General features: G+C 44.7%; 1 protein-coding gene across 1 annotated transcript in view; it reads right to left on the bottom strand.

The window, feature by feature from the left end:
- Positions 1 to 21615, bottom strand: part of LOC140203580 (uncharacterized) — a 63216-nt gene that overhangs the window by 25331 nt on the left and 16270 nt on the right. The window contains exons 10-13 of the mRNA XM_072269625.1: positions 20614 to 20748; positions 15353 to 15526; positions 7999 to 8059; positions 6060 to 6214 (exon numbers count right to left, since the gene is read on the bottom strand). Coding sequence (XP_072125726.1) covers positions 6060 to 6214; positions 7999 to 8059; positions 15353 to 15526; positions 20614 to 20748 — 525 coding nt within the window. The remainder of the gene's footprint in view (positions 1 to 6059; positions 6215 to 7998; positions 8060 to 15352; positions 15527 to 20613; positions 20749 to 21615) is intronic.

The raw sequence follows: 21615 nt of genomic DNA, 5'->3' as shown, positions 1-21615 counted from the left end.
GTAGGTTAAAAGATCAGCACAGCACTTTAACACAGTGCTTTAACGTTCTATGTCCTAGGTACAATTGCTCTGCTTAGTTTGCCAACTAACCAATGCACCATCATTAGCACTAACACCGCAAGACAAAGCTCACATTTTTATGTCATCTGCTAAACTTCTAGCCACATCCAAATCATTTACAGGAGAGTTCCAGCACAGATTCCTGTGGTACACCACGGGGTAATCACAAAAGCCGATCAGCATATCAACTTTGAACCCAATTTGTGAAGTTGCGTCAGATCCCTCGGTCTCTTACGCGTTTGGGGATCTTGTCAAAAGATTTACCGAAGTCCCTGTAGACAACACCAGCTGCACGAGTACACCCGTAACTCCAAGAAACTCAAACTGGCCGACAGAATCACCACTTGCACGCTGACCATTTCTGATGAAGCTCTGCCCAAGTGCAGCTGAATCCCGTCCCTCGGGACTTTTTACAACACCCTTTCTACCACTGATGTTAGATTCACAGCTCTGTAGTTAGCAGTTGCTGCCTTCGTTGAAGAAAGGCACCGTACTGCTGGGATCCAGTTACCTGGCACCTGTTCTGTGACAATTTAGGATTTTAAACTACCAGGATCCTTGGAACACACACAAAATGCTGGAGGAACTCTGCAGGCCAGGCAGCATCGATGGAAAAGAGTACAGTCGACATTTCCAGCCGAGACCCTTCGGCAGGAGTGGAGAAAAAAGATGAGTAGATTTAAAAGTTGGGGGGGGATGGAAGGTGAGTGGAGAAAGAAATACAAGGTGCTGGGTGAAACCAGGAGGGGGGAGGGATGAAGTAAAGAGCTGAGCAGATATCACAGAGTGAGAGAAGGTTTCACTGACTCCCGTCGAAAGGAAGCAGAGATCACGGAGGGGGAGCAGTGAGAGAGGGTTTCACTGAACTCTCAAAGAGACCTTGGGAGCTCAGTCCTTCCTTCCCATAACAGCCAAGGATACATTTCATCAGGCCTTGGAAACATTGCATATCCAACCCCACTAAAGACTCCTAATACATCGGCTTCTTGCCCTGCTTGAGTGTTCCAACCATGTCCTTCTCTCAAACAACAGGAATTCTGCAAATGCTGGAAATTCAAGCAACACACATAGAAGTTGCTGGTGAACGCAGCAGGCCAGTCAACGTTTCAGGCCGAGACCCTTTGTTCTTCTCTCACTCTGTTTCTCACGAAGTTTTCCTGGATACCCCCTCCTTTGGGCCATTCCCTTTGAAATCGTTCGTGCTGATATCAGAGAGGTTGAGGTTCTGTACTGCTATAACCTGATAACTCGTACAACTGTGTTTTGCCTTTCTCCTTCGTATCCAGGACATCTTTGAGGAGCGATGCCTCAAAAAGGCGGCATCCATGGTGAAGGACCCCGCCACCCAGGACATGCCCTCTTCTCACTGCTACCCTCAGGAAGGAGGCACAGAAGCCTGAAAGCACACACTCAGCGATTCCAGAACAGTCTCTTCCCCTCTGCCATTTCTGAATGGACACTGAACCCATGCTCTACTTCACTACTTTTTATTTCTGTTTCCGCACTATTATTTTATATATTTACTGTAATTCACAGTTTTCTCTGTTATCATGTGTTGCACTGTACTGATGCCACAAAGACAACAAATTTCACGACATTATGCCGGTGACGTTAAACCTGATTCTGATATCCTTGCTCCTGTACCTCATGCTGAATACTGGGAGAGCTGTCACATGTGACCACTCCTAGGGACTACCTGTACTCTGTTACTTGAAGCTCTTTTTGCATATTCCTCCAAGGAATGTGTGGGCATCGCAGGTTGAAGTGGTATTTAATTCCTTTGTGGTGGGCTGCAGTCCTTGAGGTGTGGGTGCACCCACAATGCAGTTAGGGTGGGTGATCCAGGGTTCTCACCCAGTCAGAGTCAATGCCCTGGTTCAGATTTTTACTGCTATGCTGTAGGCATTTCATTTTAGCAGTTCTGTAAGAGCAATCTGTTCTGCTTTCAGCCTGTTTGGGTCTGAGCTCAGGAATGAGGTGTCATCCAATCAGGATGGTAGAATTGGGAGAAGGTGCTAGAGATTACTGGGCAGAGAGGTCTTTGTTTGGCGGGAGCTGGGAGAAGACAGGAGGGAAGATGGTGGACGATACAAGGTGCTTTGTGCAGATGAATGGCTTCGACGAGGAAGGACCAATAATCCCGTGGGAAAGCCTCTTTGTTCAAGATGGATTTCCAGTGACCTTCGGAAGGTGTTGTGTGCTTTCACGCAGATGGAGGAAGGGTCCAGCACGCGATTTACAGAGAAGTTCAAGATTTGAGCTCCACTGTATACGTGACTTTTTAAGTAGAATGGGCCCTTTTTGTTTTTTTCCTCTTTCTTTCCTTTAATAACTCTTTGCTTAAGTTAACATTCTTAAATATACTCCTGAATAATTCTATGCAGTGTACAATTTGTTATTTTCTGTTCACAGGTGATTGCCAGGGGCAGTAAATCACACAGCATTCACACAAACCGGGGTTTGGGTAGGTGAGACATCCCAACCTCACGGATTTTGCGGGACCAAAGTCACATACACCTCAGATGTACGAAGCTTGAAGTTTCTCCCCGCGGAGTCCAGTGGCTGTTTGCGAGGGGCTAAAAGGTTGCATTTCCAGAGACGCCCAGTGAAAAGGGGGTTTCAGAAGTAATGGCAATATATTTCCAAGTCCGGTTGGTGTGCAGCTTGCAGGTAATATTCCAATGTTTTGCTGTTCTTGGCTGTTTACATCAAGTTCAAGTTTAATTGTCATTCATGAATACCCATGAATACATCCAAACGAAACAGTGTTCTTTCAGGGTCAAGGTACAAAACACAGTACCAACAGTCATACACAGCACGTGGCACATATAGCAGTAAAATATAGTCACACAACAAATACAGTCCAAGTCCCTGAGTCCATGAATGTTGCAGCAGTCTGTAGTTGAACACGTACATCCTGCCTTCTGCCAAGCAAACACTTTGGGGGAGAGGGACAGCACCAACGTTAGCTTAACCGATGCGCTACACCACCTCCAGTGCCAGCTCTTGATGCCTCTCTCCTGGGTGGCTGCAAACAGGCGGCCCCATGGCTTGAGGCCACATCCGCTCACCCTGCAGGGGTGTCAGTCACCCCTGCTGCCAGCCCCTGCAGTCCGCAATAAATCAGAAGACCAGACTTGCAGCATTACACATTAACAATGCCAAACAGGGTTTTGCAATCACAAGAAAAGAGACTAAGACAATTGCTCGCTGCCATTCTGCACGCCAACCACATTGCTGACTCTCTGACGCGGGGAGCAGAACGATCTGCCCCAAGTCCAGCTTCTTCAGTTTCTACGCCGATGGGGTAGGCGGCAGCACTCTCTGAGTGCTGAACTTCCAGCAGGGTCTTGAGATCGCAAAGAAATAAACAAAAGATAGTAACACGTTTGGCTGGCCCCGTAGAACCCGCCGCGCCCCAGCACACCGCCATCTTACTGGAAGTTCACCAGTAGAGGCTTGTGGATTAGTAAGGTGTGTCCCAGAATGTCCTCCTCCTCGATATTTCAGTAATAAATCAATATTACGGTGCCACGCCCACCACACCATTCACTGAGTGAATCGTTCAGCCATTCAATCCTCTCTATGACAGTAACAATATCACCCTCCTGTGAGCTCATTTGCTTTACTAGTAACGTTGCTTACACCTAAATAAATATAATCTTGCATTTCTTATCAGACTGACTGGGGCTTGCTTTGTTTCCCTTCGATATTTAACTGCACGGCCACCTCAACTGTAAATGTGGCCTGTGGCCCATCCCTATGAGTTTGAATCCCAGCGAGCACTCCCGCAGGCTGTTAGCCCTGTTTTGGTCCAGCCCGCGCAGGCATATCTTTCTGAGGTGTTCCTGCTGATCCAGAGGTCTAAAGTTCAAAGTACATTGCTACCAAAGTATGAACTCCATATACAAGCAGGAGATTCGTCTTCTTGCAGGCAGCCATAAAGCAAAGAAACACAAGAGAATCCATGGAAAAAGAAAGAATCCTACACAGCAAAGACTGTCAGACACACAATGTGCCCAAAAAGAACAAATCGGGCAAACAAGAATAAAAAAATAGTAAACCAGTAAGACACAGAACATGAACCGCAGGGTCACTGAAATTAGGCCCACAGGCAGGGAGCCAGTTTAGATCAGTAGATGGCTGCAGGCCACAGCAAGGGAGTCAGTTCTGTGCTGAGAGAAGTGAAACCAGTCCAGGGGCCCAATGGTTGCAGTCCACAGCCAAGGAGCCAGTTCAGCATTCTGAGCCAGGGTCCCAATGGTCGCAGGGCACAGCCAGCAAGTCAATTCAGTGCGGAGACAAGTGCTGACAGTGACAGTCGGTTCACTGCTGAGGTGTGTAAAGCCTCACAGAGAAGTTAGTCTTTCCCCCTGCGACTCCTTAAACTTTTTAGCCTGGCTCGTTGCTGAAATCGACTGAACACCACTTCATTTTCCCCTCTCAGGCCACTCTCATCCAACCTTAAGTCCACTCCCAGCAATGGCCGCGGCCGCTGCACCTGCATTCTTGAGAGTCCAGCTTGCCAAATCCTTGAGGATACCGCAAAAACGCCAGGTCGTGCAGACCTCTCGACACCCTCCAGAGCCTATCAAGCTCCACTTTAAATACACCCAATTACTTGGCCTCCCATCGCCGCCTGTGGCGATGAATTCCCTAGACTCACCACGCTCCAGCTAAAGAAATTCTTCATATCCGTTCTAAAGGGATATCCCTCTGTTCCAAAGGCTGTGCCCTCCGGTCCTAGACTCACCCATTTTTAGAAACATCCATTTTATCTAGGCATTTCAACTGAATCTCTCCCTCACCTTGTCCAAACTCCAGCAAAGCCCAGGCCCATCAAATAAATCCAGGGAAAGAAGTTAATTCTGCATCTGGAATGACTGTGGGGGCCTTTAAGTACACTTGTAAATTGAAACTAGTTGCGTCAAAAAACTTACAATTCCCTCAGCCAGATAATGTATAAAGTCCATTTCAAGGTACTCAGATCTCTAAGCAAAAGACAGAGCCATAGTCCACTACAGCACAGAAACAGGCCCTTGTGAAATAAAACTTGAAAGCTGTAAGCCATCTGGTGGGTCAACAGGTCATTAAATCAGTTGTCCTTCAGCTAACACCATCAGTCCATTTCCACAGGGACGGTTAGGAACTCTGCTCCACGAAATCATAAAAAGTCTCGTCCTCAACTCAATTTTTACTCCAGACACCTTGCAGATTAAACACAAAACACCACTACACCTCAGCAAATAACGCAAGCACAGAAGCTCGTATCAAGCAGATGTCAATATTGGAAGGAGCAACTTTGGCAAAGTGTTAATTGATTTTTTGCAGAATCTAAACATTCACAAAGAATATATTAAAAGAACATTTTAAACAAATCCATAGTATTTTTGTTAAATTCTTTTTTCTTTAGTGTGTGTTCTAACTGTACGTTTTATTCATGAAATATTTTAGCAGCTTGTGAAGTGTAATGGAAGTATTGTCAAAGCTATACTCACGTTAATGCAGAAGAGGGTGGTCATTCTGTGAAGGTAGTTGGGGTCACTGGCCATGGGCAAGTACATTGTCAAAGCTATACTCACGTTAATGCAGAAGAGGGTGGTCATTCTGTGAAGGTAGTTGGGGTCACTGGCCATGGGCAAGTACATTGTCAAAGCTATACTCACGTTAATGCAGAAGAGGGTGGTCATTCTGTGAAGGTAGTTGGGGTCACTGGCCATTGCAAGTACATTGTCAAAGCTATACTCACGTTAATGCAGAAGAGTGTGGTCATTCTGTGAAGGTAGTTGGGGTCACTGGCCATGGCAAGTACATTGTCAAAGCTATACTCACGTTAATGCAGAACAGGGCGGTCATTCTGTAAAGGTAGTTGGGGTCACTGGTCATGGGCAAGTACATTGTCAAAGCTATACTCACGTTAATGCAGAAGAGGGTGGTCATTCTGTGAAGGTAGTTGGGGTCACTGGCCATGGCAAGTACATTTTCAAAGCTATACTCACGTTAATGCAGAACAGGGTGGTCATTCTGTGATGGTAGTTGGGGTCACTGGCCATGGCAAGTACTTTCGGCACAATAGTGGATTCTGCCCAGTCTTTGCCAAACTTCTCCACCAACTTGGTCAAGTTGTTGGTTGCGGCCTCGCGAATGGCGTACACTGCAAGACAGCATTCACAGGTCAAGAAATGATCTGATCGCCGTTACTACTTGATTTTCAAATATGTACCTTGCTGATAAAATACAAAGTTCCGAAATGAAATGCTCGTACCACCTTCTTTAAAGTGTAGACCTGTTCCATACCAAGTTACACACAATGGAGGAAATTATGCACTTGGAAAGTAGCATTTTAATATACTTATTTATTATTAATTATTTATTGAGAAAAAGCATGGAACATGCCCTTCTTGCCCTGCGAGCCAGCCCCGATTAACCCTAGCCTAATTATAGGACAATTTACAGTGTCCAGTTAAGCTACCAACAAGTAGGTCTCTGGGAGGAAACAGGAGCACCCGGAGGAAACCCACGCAGTCAGGCTGAGAACATATAAATTCCTCACAGGTGGCAGTGGGAATCGAACCCAATTGCAAAGTGTTGCGCTAACCAGACGCCACTGTGTCGCCCCATTAGATACTTAAAAAATACTTCGAATAGATTACCATTATTTATTACTTAGTAGTCTGATTGGTCATTGTAAACTGTCCTGTGATGAGGCGAGGGTTAAATCGGCCGGTTGCTGGGCAGTGCGTCTCGTTGAGCCTGTTCCATGCTATTCTCGAATAATTAAATAAATAAACGTATCGGTCAAAGTCAAGTCTGTTTCTTGTTGCCATGTGTACAAGAGTACGACAAGATTGCTTGCAGCGGTAATAACTGGGGGGGAGGGGGGCGCCGGTGTTTGAACTATGATGGTATTAGACATTGGGCAGGAACCTGGGAGTACAAACTGGGATGAATGCACTCAGAAACACACAATTGAAATGTGGAAGTCATTTTGGGCTTCACTTGGATGGAGCTCTGCAGAGTTTTGTCCCACTGAGACAGGGAAAGAACAGAAGGGTGAAGGAGCCATGCTTGACAAGAGATGCGCAACAGCTAGTCTAGAAGCATAGGATGCAAAGATCAGCCTGGGCTCCAGAGGGTTACAATGTGGCCAGTAAGGGAGTGAAGAATGGACTTCGGAGAACTAGGAGGGGCCACGAGAAGGACTTGGCGAGTTGGATTCAGAAGAACAAACTTGAAGAAGAGGAGGATGGCCAGAGTGAGAGTCTGGGCCGGCCAGAGCTAAAAGAGGCAAAATGTTTGGAGTCGGTGGACTTTGGGGGAGATCCGCAATGAATACTTTTCTTTAGTAATCACCAGTGAGAGGGACCTTGATGCTTGTGCGGGCAGTGATATGCTGCAACGTGTTGACATTGAGAAAGAGGATGTTCTGGAATTTTGAAAAGCCCTAGGATAGATAAGTCCCCGGGGCCAGATGTGATATACCCCAGGGTTACTACGGGAAGCAAGGGAAGAGATTGCTGCACCTTTAGTGACGATCTGGGCATCCTCACTGGCCAGTCCTCACCGGAGGAAGTACCAGATGATTGGAAGTTGGCAAATGTTATTTCCTTGTTCAGGAAAGAGAGTAGGGATGACCCTGGGAATTATAGACCAGTCAGTTTTACTTCACCGGTGGGCAAATTATAGGAGAAGATTCCTACAGACAGGATTTACAAGAAGCATAGTCTGATTCCGGAGAGTCAGCATGGCTTTGTGAGGGGCATGTCGTGTCTTGAGCCTGACCCAATCCTTTGAGGATGTGACAAAGCACGATGAAGGATTTTTGGTTAGGCACCTGGTAGGGTCACTCAGCATCATGGAAGCACCAGTAAGATGACATGGACAACTTTGAAGGACTTTCGTTCAACAGAAGTAACGATTCATCAAGGCGATACTCACCGCGATCCACCAGCCACGTCATGCACAAGGAGTTCAACTTCTCATCAAAAAACTCCACTCCCTAAACAGGTTTTGACAAAAGAAAGAATGTTGATAAAATAACCCCTCGAATTTCTAGTAGAACATGCCAACTTGCCACATTTGCATTCTAGCCGTCTTCACCTTTCGCTACTTACCAGTACAGTTTGCTAACTCCTTTGAGCCAATGGTGAAGGGGTCACACAAGAAAGACTGGCAACATGCTCTAATAAACTGCACAAAACTAGATTGTGCCGTGGCAGAAGGCTACACAGAAGATACCCTATCTAAGGTACTTGCATCTAGTATTTTGACTATCCTTAATTAATTTCTTTCTGTCAATACCAGGACTATGATCCATGAAAAATAGGAAAAATCTTAAAAGTGTCCGATGGTTTAATGCAGACAGTAAGAACGTTACTAACCACTATCGGTGGCGTAGCAGTTGGCGTGACACTATTACAGCTTGGGAATTCTGATGTCACCTGTAAGGAGCCAGTACATTTTCCCTGCGGAACGCGCGGGTTTCCTCTCACAATCCAAAGACGCACCAGTTGGGAGGTTAATTCATCACTGTTACCTGTCCCTGTTTAGGCTAGGGTTGGATCAGAGATTGCTGGGCAGCACGGTTCGAAGGGCAGGAAGGGCCTTATTCCTCCGTGTACCTTTAAATAAATAACCCAGTGAATCCTATGCTACCACATCCACAGCAGGGTGCTATTTCAACTTTACGATTTAAATGTAATTATGCATGTGCTGGATTATTTAGATTACAGATCCCACACTCCTGACCCGCACAGTATCTCTCTTCGACATGACAGTGCACCATTCTACATTCACGTCTCCCATGTGGTTAATACATTCCACTTTCTACATTCAGTCACTGGGAACAAGTTAGCCTTTGCATAATTCTCAGGTTACTTTGCTTCATATCCAGCACAGCTAACAATTCCCAGGGTAACCACGTGGCTGAGTAGTCCAACCACAAGCTCTGCCCGTGACTCTGACTCAGACCTTGACAACTCTTTACCATAGAAAGTACAGCACAGAAACAGGCCCTTTGGCCCTTCTTGGATGTGCCGAACCATTTTCTGCCTAGTCCCACTGACCTGCACAAGGACCATATCCCTCCATACACCTCCCATCCATGTATCTGTCCAATTTATTCTTAAATATTAAAAAAGAACCCATATTTACCACCTCGTCTGGCAGCTCATTCCATACTCTCACCACTGTCTGTGTGAAGAAGCCCCCCCCAATGTTCCCTTTAAACAATTCCCCCCCTCACCTTTAACCCATGTCCTCTGGTTTTTTTCTCCCCTTGACTCAGTGGAAAAAGCCTGCTTGCATTCACTCTATCTATACCCATCATAATTTTATATACCTCTATCAAATCTCCCCTCGTTCTTCTACGCTCCAGGGAATAAAGTCCTAACCTATTCAACCTTTCTCTGTAACTGAGTTTCTCAAGTCCCAGCAACATCCTTGTCAACCTTCTCTGCACTCTTTCAACCTTATTTATATCCTTCCTGTAATTTGGTGACCAAAACTGAACACAATATTCCAGATTCGGCCTCACCAATGCCTTATACAACCTCATCATAACATTCCAGCTCTTATACTCAATACTTTGATTAATAAAGGCCAATGTACCAAAAGCTCTCTTTACGACCCTATCTACCTGTGACGCTACTTTTAGGGAATTTTCTATCTGTATTCCCAGATCCCTCTGTTCCACTGCACTCCTCAGTGCCTTACCATTAACCCTGTATGTTCTACCTTGGTTTGTCCTTCCAACATGCAATACCTCACACTTGTCTGTATTAAACTCCATCTGCCATTTTTCAGCCCATTTTTCCAGCTGGTCCAAGTCCCTCTGCAGGCTCTGGAAACCTTCCTCACTGTCTACTACACCTCCAATCTTTGTGTCATCAGCAAATTTGCTGATCCAATTTACCACATTATCATCCAGACCATTGATATAGATGACAAATAACAATGGACCCAGCACTGATCCCTGTGGCACACCACTAGTCACAGGCCTCCACTCAGAGAAGCTATTCTCTACTACCACTCTTTGGCTTCTTCCATTGAGCCAATGTCTAATCCAATTTACCAACTCTCCATGTATACCTAGCGACTGAATTTTCCTAACTAACCTCCCATGCGGGACCTTGTCAAAGGCCTTACTGAAGAACATCTACTTTGCGTTTGCACACCGAAACTGAGAGCAATTTGCTTCTTAAAACCAAATACAAACTAAATCGGTATGATACAGGAGAGCTTAAGTAAGCTACAGAGAGTTATAAAATTAGTCAGCTCCATCATCTGCTCCAGCCTCCATATTATCCAGGACATCTTCAAGGAGTGGTGCCTCAAAAAGGCAGTGTCCATCATTAAGGGCCCCACCAGCCTCTTCTCATTGCTGCTACCAGAAAGGAGGGACAATTTGTCTGAAGACACACACTCACTGATTCAGGAACAGCTTCCTCCCCTCTGCCATACGATTTTTGAGTGGACACCAAACCCATGAACACTACCTCACTACTCCTGCTAGTTACTGACACAGAGGAGGAATCTACAACAACCAGTTTACAACCAGCACGTCTTTGGGATGGAGGAGGAAATCGGAGTGCCTGGCAGAAACAGAGATCAGGAGCGACTCTTCAGCCAGAGGGTGGCGAATCTGTGGAATTCACTTCCATGGACAACCGTGGAGGCCACGATATTGGGTATAATTAAAATGGAGGCTGACAGGCTCTTCATTAATCAGGGCGTGAAAGGATACGGGGAGAAGACAGGAGAATAGGGTTCAGAGGGATCACAAATCAGCCATGGTGGAATGTTGGAGCAGACTCAATGGGCTGAATGGACTAATTCTGCTCTCAAGGTCATTTGCTTCCAAACAATTGGTTTATTGATCATTACAGAATATCTCTCTGGTGCTTCCCTCTCCCTTCCCCTTTTCCCAATCAAAGATTCAAAGGTTCACTTATTTGTTTTCAAACAACTCTTTATTGCTTTCACAGAATGAAAAGTAAACACATTCGATCATCCATAGGTTTGAAAGTGCAACAAGGTTAAAGAAAAAGGGAAAAATAAAATACATCAGAAATAAAAGGAAAAACAACGCACAAAAAAAGCAAACACCCGGCCATTAAAAACAACCTGTCAATTCAATTTGTTACTTTCATCATCCCAAATATTGTTCTCCAGAAACTTGTAGAAAATATCCCAAATTTCCCGAAATTTGCCAAGTTTGTTTTTCTGTGATGTAGTTGATCTTCTCTAGAGCAAGATACAAAGTCACTCCTTTCAGCCATTGTGAAAGTCCACTGGTTGTGGGTTTCTTCCATGAATAGGCTATGCAACGTCTGGCTTTCAAAAAACAAATATTAAGCAGAGACCTTGCACTTTTGGAGGTTACAAAGTCCTTTGGATAAATGTTCAGAATACATAATTTAGGATCAAGGAGCACCTTTTTTCCAATAATCTGACTAATCAAATCCAGCACCTTCTTCCAGAAGCAGATTATCTGGGCGCACTCGCACATACAATGGAACAGAGACCCCTTTTAGTGATTACATTTAAAGCATGTGTCTGGAATGTTGGGGTTAAAGTGACGAAACCTGACTGGAGTAATGTACTGTCTGGTTATCCGTTTAGAAAGAGTGTTCACTGACTGGGTTTGAACGAAGGAACAAGCTTCTGACCACTCTTTTTCTGACAGATTCTCATGCAAATCAGTTCTCCACGCTTGTAGCATGTTGTTTGATGATTCTTTGCATTTACTTGCAAACAATTTGTATGTAGCCCCCTGGTAAGCCTCAGACTCGCTCAGCTCGCTTTCGTCTAGGGGGAGCAGCCTTCAGCCCCGCCAAACGGGGAGATCAAGTTTGTGTGGATGCTGTGTGATGTACCCCACACCACCAATTAACAGACAGTACGCCATATGCGATTAAATGATTACACTTTATAAGTATTTCTTGCTGATGGGTTAGTAGAAACAAATAGAATAAAGGTGCCAAGTCAGTAACTCTATCAGTTCGGTGCACACTCGTTGGAGCTCTTACAGAACCGGGTCCCCCTTCCTCCAATCCATGTCCTCCGAACTCCACCGACCCACGAATGGGACCACCCTCGGTGATTGACTAAACACTCCACACGAGTCTGTCCTCGTCTCCTCTCCTCGCTGAAGACCCTGGGCCTCGGACTCCCGCTCGGGGTCCGTGCCGTTGCCCAGCTTACAGCATCTCCCTCCTCGCATCTCCTCTCTCTGTCCCCATCATGCCTTCTGCCCAAAGCCCACGAAAAACAATAGCTTACAGACACACAAGAAAGAATACCATCTATCTCAATTGGTTAGCAAATGAATACAATTCCTGTATCAGTAATTATAACCCAAACAAGTTGCTATAGAGAACCACTGTCTCAGCAGTTAACAGTACAGAGAAGCCATTTTATTAGCCTTAGCAAGTAACATAAAAGAAGAAACCCTTTCATGTATAATTCAGACACTTGTCCCCTAGCTTCAGATAATTTCAGAGTGATGTCTTCTAGGGTAAATAAAGGAGGGAGCTTCAAACTGTAACTTTGCCTGGACATAATAAAACTTTGCAACTAAAGGTATTTAAAAAAGTGTTCTGTTGGATTCTATATGTGGCCTTGAGTTCTTCAAAAGACATAAATGAATTACCATTATAAAGATCAGACACCTTAGCTATGCCTCGGGGCGACCAAGTTTTAAAACTAGGATCCGCTCTGCCGGGCTGGAGCTATCATTACCAAAGATAGGAGTAAACTGGGATAACTGTGATGTCTCACCCATTTACGCAAGAGCATCGTGCCAAATCATTATTGTATATTTTAAGAAAGGGATTTTAGATTGTGTGACCAGGTTTTTCTTATTTGCTGAATACATATATAGTTCTAGAGGGATATTGATCAACTGGGATTCCATTGAGACCCAAGGAGGGGAGTGATCCTTAACAAAATAAAACATTCCTGCTCTAATTTGGGCCGCCCAGAAATACCATATAAGATTTGGTAGCTGTAAGCCACCTCTATCATACGGCAGATATAACAGGGAAAGCCTGAGTCTTGGACATCTATTATTCCAGATGAAATTAGAAAAAATTTCTTTAATAAATAAAAGAAAGAGTAAATAAGTACATAGGGATTGGATAATTATGTCTGCGGGCAGGAGCAAGCATGAACAAATTAGGATATAAGCACCTGCAATGGTTGATACTTAGGCTTATATACAACATTTTGGACCAGTGGAAATGGTCCAGAAGGGTTATATGGAAACTATTATTACCATTTTTCTTAACAACTAATTCCATTACTTAGCCTAATTGGTTAGATTTACCACAGTACATAATTATCTACTTAAATGTTTATTTTCCTTTTATATCTTCTCAATGTGTACTTAAGAATGTATAAATAATTGTAGTTTTATACATATAAAAAAATGGAAAAGGTTATATGTGTGAAAAAAGTACATGATATTTGTGAATTCCTTATCCAAATAAAAATAAAATTTAAAAAAAAATAAATAAAAGAAAGATGATGGAGGAGAAAGTGAGATAGATTGGAAAAGGTACAGGAACTTCAGTAAAATTGACATTTTTAGAATGTTTATGCGTCCAATCAAATTTATGAGCAATTTCGTCCATCTGTTTGTAAGTTGAATAACTGAGTCTGTGAGAGGGTTATAATTAGTTGGGATAATTTTATCAATAGTAGGAGTAATTTTAACACCCAAATAGGTAAACCTTGTTCTGACAAAATGACATCATCCATGTACAGGGCTATGCAATGTTCTACATCTCCTATAGTTATTCCTGCTATGTTAGCCTGTTTTCAAATTGCCATAGCAAGTGGCGCAATGGCCAGGATAAACAGGAGGGGAGATAGGGGACAGCCCTGTCTTGTTCCCCGTTGGAGTTTAAAAGATGCCGAAAAAAGCCCATTAGTCAAAACTTCAGCCTCTGGGTTAGAATATAGAAGCTGTATCTTAGAAATTTTCCCCCTATTCCACTCCACTCTGTCGAAGGCTTTCTCGGCATCCAATGACAGAATAGCACTATCAGAGCTTCCAGATTTTTCATAAAGTATATTAAGCACTCTTCGAATGTTGTGGAAACCCTGCCTTCCCTTACAAATCCATTTTGGTCAGGGTGGACCATTTTTGGCAACAGTGGCTCCAGCCTCCAAACTAATACCTTACAGAGAATTTTGAGATCATTGTTCAGATGTGAGATTGACCAAAAAGATCCACAAAGGGATGGTGGTTTTCCAGGTTTTAATAGTAGTGTGATTGCTGCCATATTAAGACAGGAGGGAAGGGATCCAGTGTCAAATGACTCCTGATACATATCAAGCAGAGGTGGTATTAGTTTAGTCTTAAAGATTTTATATATTTCAGTCGGAATCTCCATTGGGCCCAGGAGTTTTCCCTCCCTTCATGTTAGTTATAGCTGCAGATAATTCTTTAGCCTCTAAGTTAAACTCCAGTGAGGTCAAGGACGTTTCATCTTGGGGTATAAATTGTAACAAGTCGAGAAATTCCTTTTGTATTTGTGGAGCTGAATCTGAATATTCTGAGCTGCACAGATTTTGGTAAAATCTCAAAAAGATATTGTTTATTTCCTCTGCGACAACCGTTGTCACCCCCTCATCTGATTGTATGGAGTTTATTGCCCTTTCTGTTTGGATCTGTTTGATGTGCAGGCCAAAGGCTCACTTATTATCATGTACAACTCTGAGATTTGTCTTCCCCAGATAGCCATGAAACAAAGAAAAAACATGAAAGTCATTGAATAGCATCCTGATCATCAGCCCCCCCCAAAACCACCCCTCCCTCCACACAGGAAATGGAACAGCAACAACCCCAGCCCACCCCCCAGACAAAAACCAACAGAACATTTTACCCCCAAACACCCTCCCCTCGCACAACAAAATGAAAAGAAACAGACAATATAAAAACAGAATATAAAATCCGTAAGTCTGACAAAGTCCGCAGTCCATAAACAGGGGTCTAAACCTGATGGTCCCGACCAGGGGTTTCCACCCCTGCTTGGTTAATGGTCAATTAAAAAAAAGGTTGGGAGTCCCGAGTCTAAAGTAAGACTACCCATGTCAGTGGGCTACAAGTATAATTGTTACTATCGCACATTTGCTTCTGGTGCAAAAGGAAAGAAGATGTTCAAAGTTATTTCCGTCTTTAAACTAAAGTATCAATTTGATATGGGCAATCATTTCCATTCTGCAAATCATCCATATGGAAGCATTGCTAATAGACTATAAAAACATTTTAGAATAAACCACCCACCAGCAGCCCTGCAAGCAGAGGCATGTACTCGATTATCGCAAGGCGCACTCTCCATTTGGCATCTTCTGCTAATTCTACAATGGCTGGCAGGAGAGACTGTGATAACTGGTGAATTCCAACAACTTCATTCACGCAGTCCAGATTGGAGATAATGTTCAAACGGACCTCAGGGCACTAGGAAGGAAAGGCAATTTTCTGAGTACAGCAAAGGTGAAAAACATTCATACTGCGAACGCTGTCTGACAAACACACTGGCGCTCCCCAGACTCTCTGCTTTCAAAGTATCATCTTGGACATTTATGAAATATTAATCCCACAAAAGAAATATGAATGCCACTTTCACACTTACAGTACTTAGGCACATGCACATCTAGCCAGGGTGCCAAAGACTTTTGCACAGAACTGTACTTGCCAACGTGCAGCGGAGAGCAAGTTTGTAAATCTGGCGGGAGCACAGGATGTTGGGAATGGTGAGAATGGAGCACCCACGGGAGGGGTGTGAGAGAGGTGGCTGAGGTGGACTGCCAGGGGCAGGAGGGTGTGGTGCGAGTGCAGACACACTCAGCCCTGAGAACACTAGCAAGGGCATTTGATTCCAAACAATTGGTCTATTGGTCATTACAGAATGTCTCTCTGGTGCTTCCCGCTCCCTTCCCCCTTTTCCCAACCAAAGAGTCAAAGGTTTGTTTATGATCAAAGCACGTATCCAAATACAACCCTGAAATTTGTCTTCTCCAGATAGCCACGAAGCAAAGAAAGAAGATGAAAGTCATTCAGAGAGAAACAGGAAACCTGCACCTCCCGAGCCCTGGTACAAAACATAATGGCATCCTGATCATCTGATCCCCAAAACTACCCCTCCCTCCACACACAAAACGGAATAGCAACATCGACCCCCCCCAATCCATCCCCCGCACAAAAAACGAACAGAGCATTTTACCCCCAAACACCCTCCCCTCGCACAACAAAACGAAAAGAATAAGGCGATGAAAAAAACAGAATATAAAAACCCTAAATCTGAAAAAGTCCACAGTCCATAAACACAAATGCAGAACCACGATATCATCCTGCGCTATCACCGACATTCACCAAAAGAGGGGGACAGGGACACAACTCCCCTCTCCCTGCCCCCTGCCCACTCTCAGTCCACATCAGAGACCCATATCAGACATCTGTGAGGTTTATCATCACTCACAGATGTCAAGAAATTTGATTTTTCTTTGCGGCAGCAGCAGCACAGTGCAGTATATAAGAATTACTACAGGACCGTGCAAAACTCAGACACCCTAGCTATATACACCAGCCTAAGACTTTTGCACAGTACTATACATTATGGTCCAAGTTATGGTCACAGTATGCCAAAAATTCGAGAGTCAGTTAGCAGAAGTGAGTGCAGTTGCTTTTATTAAGGAGAAGGTGCTTGGGAAGCTGAAAGTTTTGAAGGTAGTCAAGTCACCTGGACTAGATGGGCTACACCGCAGGGTTCTGAAAGAGGCAGCTGTAGAGATTGGGGAGGCATGAGTAATAATCTTTCAAGAGTCATTAGAATCTGGAATGGTTCCAGAGGACTGGAAATTTCCAAATGTCACTTCACTCTGAAGGGAGGGAGGCAAAAGACATGAAACTATAGGCCCTTCAGCCTGACTTCAGTGGTTGGAAAAATGTTGGGAATCCATTAATAAATACGAGGCTTCCAGTACTTGGAAGTGCATGGTTTCCTTTAGGGGAAATTACAGGCAGGATAGACAAAGGAGGGTCAGTGGATGTTGTTTACTTGGAGTTTGACAAGATGCCGCACATGAGACGCCTTAACAAGTTAAGAGCCCATGGTATTACAGAAGATGTCCTAGTAAAGATAGAAGGTTGCCTGACTGACGGGAAGCAAAGAGTTGCAAATGAAAGGGGCCTTTTCTGGTTGACTGCAGGTGACCATTAGTGTTCCACAGGGGTTGGTATTGTGACCGTTTCTTTTCAAGCAGATGTCAATGATCTGGACAACGGAATTGATGGCTTGGTGGTCACATTTGTGGATGATACCAAGATAGGTGGAGGGGCAGAGATTCTGTAGAAGGACTTGATAGATTGGGAGAATAGCAAGGCAGTGGCAGTTGGAATATACTGCACTGACCAAAAGTGTTTCTGGTAGGTAGGATTCCTCAGCCTTGGGCGGCAGCCCGCTTAGGAGAAGGAAAACCCTGATTTTAAACCTCCACTGCCTTGCAGTCATGCCCACCCATGGGAAAGGCTTTGGGGGTAAACTCCTAAGGCAGTTTGATGTCGTTTACAGCTTCACTCCGGCAACCTCTGCGATGACACTGGTGCCGAGCTGTATTGGCGCTTGCCCTTCCCTTCGACAACATGAGTGACGTGGAGAGGGGGAGCCTGCTGCAGGGGCAAGAGCCGGTCCTTCAAACCTTCCTGCCCAGGAGAGGACACAGTCCACCAGAGGCACAAACCCATCATCTCCGGGATCGAAGGGTGCCTACTACCAGAAACGTATGGCCATGCACTTTGGTAGAAGGAGTAAAGACGTGTACTATTTTCCAAATGGGCAGAAAATTCAGAAATCAGACATGCAAAGGCAATTGGGAGACCTCATGCAGGGTTCCCTAAACGTTATCTTGCAGGCTGAGTTGGTGGTACGGAAAGAAAATGGAATGTTGGCATTCATTTTGAGAGGACTAGAAAAGATATAAGGGTAATGCTGAAGCTTTATAAGGCATTGGTCAGAACGCAGTTGCGGGTATAGTGAGCAGCTTTGGACCCTTTATCTGAGATGTGCTGGTATTAGAGAGAGTTCACGAGAATGATCCTGGGAATGAAACATACAAGAGGAGTGCTTGACGGCTCCGGCTCTGTCCTCGATGGAGTTCAGACGGGAAGGAAGAGGGGTGAATCTCATTGTAACTTATGGAATATTAAGAGGCCTAGAACAGAGAGGAGGTTTCCTGTGACCAGAGGGCACAGCCTCAGAATACAGGGACGTCCATTTAGAACAGAGCTGAGAGGATATTTCTTCAGTGAAAGGGCGGTGGATCTGTGGAATCCATCAACGCTGATGGCTGTGGAGGACAAGTCACTGGGTATATTTAACGTGGAGGCTGACAGGTCCTTGATTAGTCAGGGTGTTAAAGGTTACGGGGGAGAAGGCAGGAGAATGGGGCCGAGAGGGTAATAAGCCAACCATGATGGAATGGCTAAGCAGACACGATGGGCTGAGTGGCCTAATTCTGTTCCTGAGTCTTAATTGTCCTTTATTGTCCATTCACTCTCCCTGAGTGCAGGCGAGCTCCTCGGGAGGGCCATGGGAGGAAACAACGGTCATTTTGTGAAAAGCTGCATTTCACAAAAGAAAAACACTTGAATTTCTGCGTTTGAGAAATCTTTCTGCACCTTTGGCATAAATACATGCAAAATACTAATTACTATTAAATTATCCAACAGTTCAAATCATGATTCGGCAGGCTTTTTTCTTGATTTCATTTCAAACTAACAAATAATTCAAGGCTTGAATTAACAGCTGACAATTTGAAGATGTACACTTGGAATCTGTCAGCTGTGCCTGGAAAATCGAGGCATTTCCGACATTTGGGGAATCTTCTGAGGTGTAGCACATGAAGGGAATCAAGTCTGCAGACGTTGGAAATCCAGAGCAATTCACCCAAAACGCTGGAGGAACTCAGCAGCTCAGGCAGCATCTATGGGAATGAGTAAACAGTCGGTGTTTCAGGCCGAGGCCTTTTATCGGGACTGTAAAGGGAGGCGGAAGATGCTAGGATATAAAGGTGAGGAGAGGGGAAGGAGGCCAGCTGGAAGGTGTTAGGTGAAGACAGGTGGGTGGGAAAGGTCAATGGCTGGAGAAGAAAGAATCTGAGAGAGGAGAGGAGAAGAGAGTGGACCACAGGACAGATGGAAGGAGGTGGGGACCCAGGGAGAAGTAATAGACAGGTGAGAAGTAAAAGCTCATAGTGGGGAATTGAGGAAGGAGAGGAGAGGGGAGAGATTTTTTTTACATTTTTAAAAATAATCTTAATTCTGTAAAAATAATGAAAGAATGCAAATTTCCATATTAATTTAAAAATCCAGAATTTGCACATGCAACAGTTTTGTTTAAGTTCATGCCAAAATAAATAAGGAACTTGATGGATGGAAAAATAACAGCTCCATCACACCATTAAACGATTCATCTTTAATCCAATATGCACTAAGATTACAAACTAGCTCACATCACTGCTTCGAAAGAACGCACTGCACATTTGCTCTTATCTGAAGTTCTCAAACTAAAAGAACAGTTCGAGAGACTCTGGTGGAAGAAACAGTTGTTATTCCATTCATGATTCATAAAAACATAAGAAATAGGAGCAGGAGTAGGCCACCCGGCCCATCAAGCCTGCCCCGCCATTCAGTAAGATCATGGCTGATCTGTCCATAAACTAAGCTCCACCTACCTGCCTTTTCCCCATAAACCTTAATTCCCCTACTATCTATCCTCTCCAGCCCTTCACCTTTCCCACCCATCACCTGCCTTCAACTCCCCTCCCCTACACACCAACCTTTCCCATCACCTGGTCTACCTATCACCTACCAGCTTGTACTCCCCCCATCCTCCCAACCTTCTTATTCTGGCGCCTTCCCCCTTCCTTTCCAGTCCTGACGAAGGGTGTCAGCCCAAGGGTTCATTCCCCTCCATAGATGCTGCCTGACCTGCTGAGTTCCTCCAGCATTGTGTGTGTGTGTGTGTATATGTGTGTGTGCACGCGTGTGGCTGTGGATTGCCAGCATCTGCAGAATCTGTGATTATCCACTTTAGAATGCTGGACATCACCGCACAGCTTCAAGCAAACGGCAGTTACAATGTTTGTCAACAGGAAAGAAAGCAGATGAACATGGGCCAACTGCTGTCCCCTTCCAGGAATCGATATCAGTGAGAGTAAAACCCGAGACACATCAGTCTGTGTTGCAACATGTCCCATTCTGGCACACTTATGCAGATACCTGTATCTTGTGGTGGAGCATGGACTGCTCGTCACCTTCAGCAGATGTACAAGTTCCAGAGACGACAACCAACTTTTTGATCGCCTAATGAACAATAAGCGACCTCTCATCAGCACTCTGGACTTGACAACAGCTTCCAAACAGCACACAGAAGAAAGCTCTCCATTGGTGTTTGCCTGATTTCGGTAGGCTAATCAAATATTATCCACGATGGCCACCAGTCACGCAAGGGGTATGTTAAAGTTTGTACTTCATGATAAAATTACCTTATCTTTGAGCTGAGCCAAGACCAGGGGAAGCAGGTGCTCAACAGTGCTGTCCTTGCCCAGGATGGTGGACAAGCCCATAATAACAGAGGCCAGAGCTGACTTCACGTGTTGATTGGTGTCAGACACAAGTTCCTGGAAAAGAAACACATAAAATGATCAAATGAAAACCCAGACAGATATCTCAGTCGCACAAAATGCTGGAGGAACTCAGCAGGCCAGGCAGCACCTACAGAAACGTCGACTGTACTGTTCCCCATAGAAGCTGCCTGGCCTGCTGAGTCCCTTCAGCATTTTGTGTGTGTTGCTCGGATTTCCAGCATCTGCAGATTTTCTCTTGTTTGTCATTAGATATCTCAGTCATGATGCCATCCTCCTCCACGTTCTTATGATCCACCTGGTCAGTCATGGATCATTCTTAAATAATTTCTTTTACAGTTTGATATTCTAGTTTATATAAATCATGGAACAGAACCGGCCCTATAACCCACAATGTTATACTTAAATTCCTAATCAAGTGGGCAATCTAATCTACACGATGTCCATATTCTTCCGTTTTCCTCACATTTGTGTGCTTATCTAAACGTCATTAAAAGTCCTCGATATATCTGCCTCCACCATCACTCCAGGCAGCCAACACCATGTTAAAAAACCAGCAACACACACAAGATGCTGGAGGAACTCAGCAGGCCAGGCAGCACCTATGGAGAAAAGGACAGTCGACATTTCTGTCCAAAACCCTTTGGCAGAACTCAGCGCTTTGGGAGAGGGGGAGGGAGCAGGAGAGGGGGATGGGGAGGGAGCAGGAGAGGGGGATGGGACGGGAGAGGGGCATGGGGCGGGAGAGGGGGCAAGATGTGACTCGTGCTTGGACACTGAGCTTTTCCAGTTACAAGCAGTTCACACTGATAAATGGTGCCTGAATCCTCGTTTCAGGCCCACCCAAATTACTGAGGGACTTTTTCCTGAAGTGAATGAGATGGGTTGCTACATTAATTTTAG

Source organism: Mobula birostris, chromosome 10 (assembly GCF_030028105.1).
Source record: "Mobula birostris isolate sMobBir1 chromosome 10, sMobBir1.hap1, whole genome shotgun sequence".
NCBI lineage: Eukaryota > Metazoa > Chordata > Chondrichthyes > Myliobatiformes > Myliobatidae > Mobula > Mobula birostris.
The sequence above is the reverse complement of the archived record's forward strand: the minus strand, read 5'-3'. Positions and strand labels throughout refer to the sequence as shown.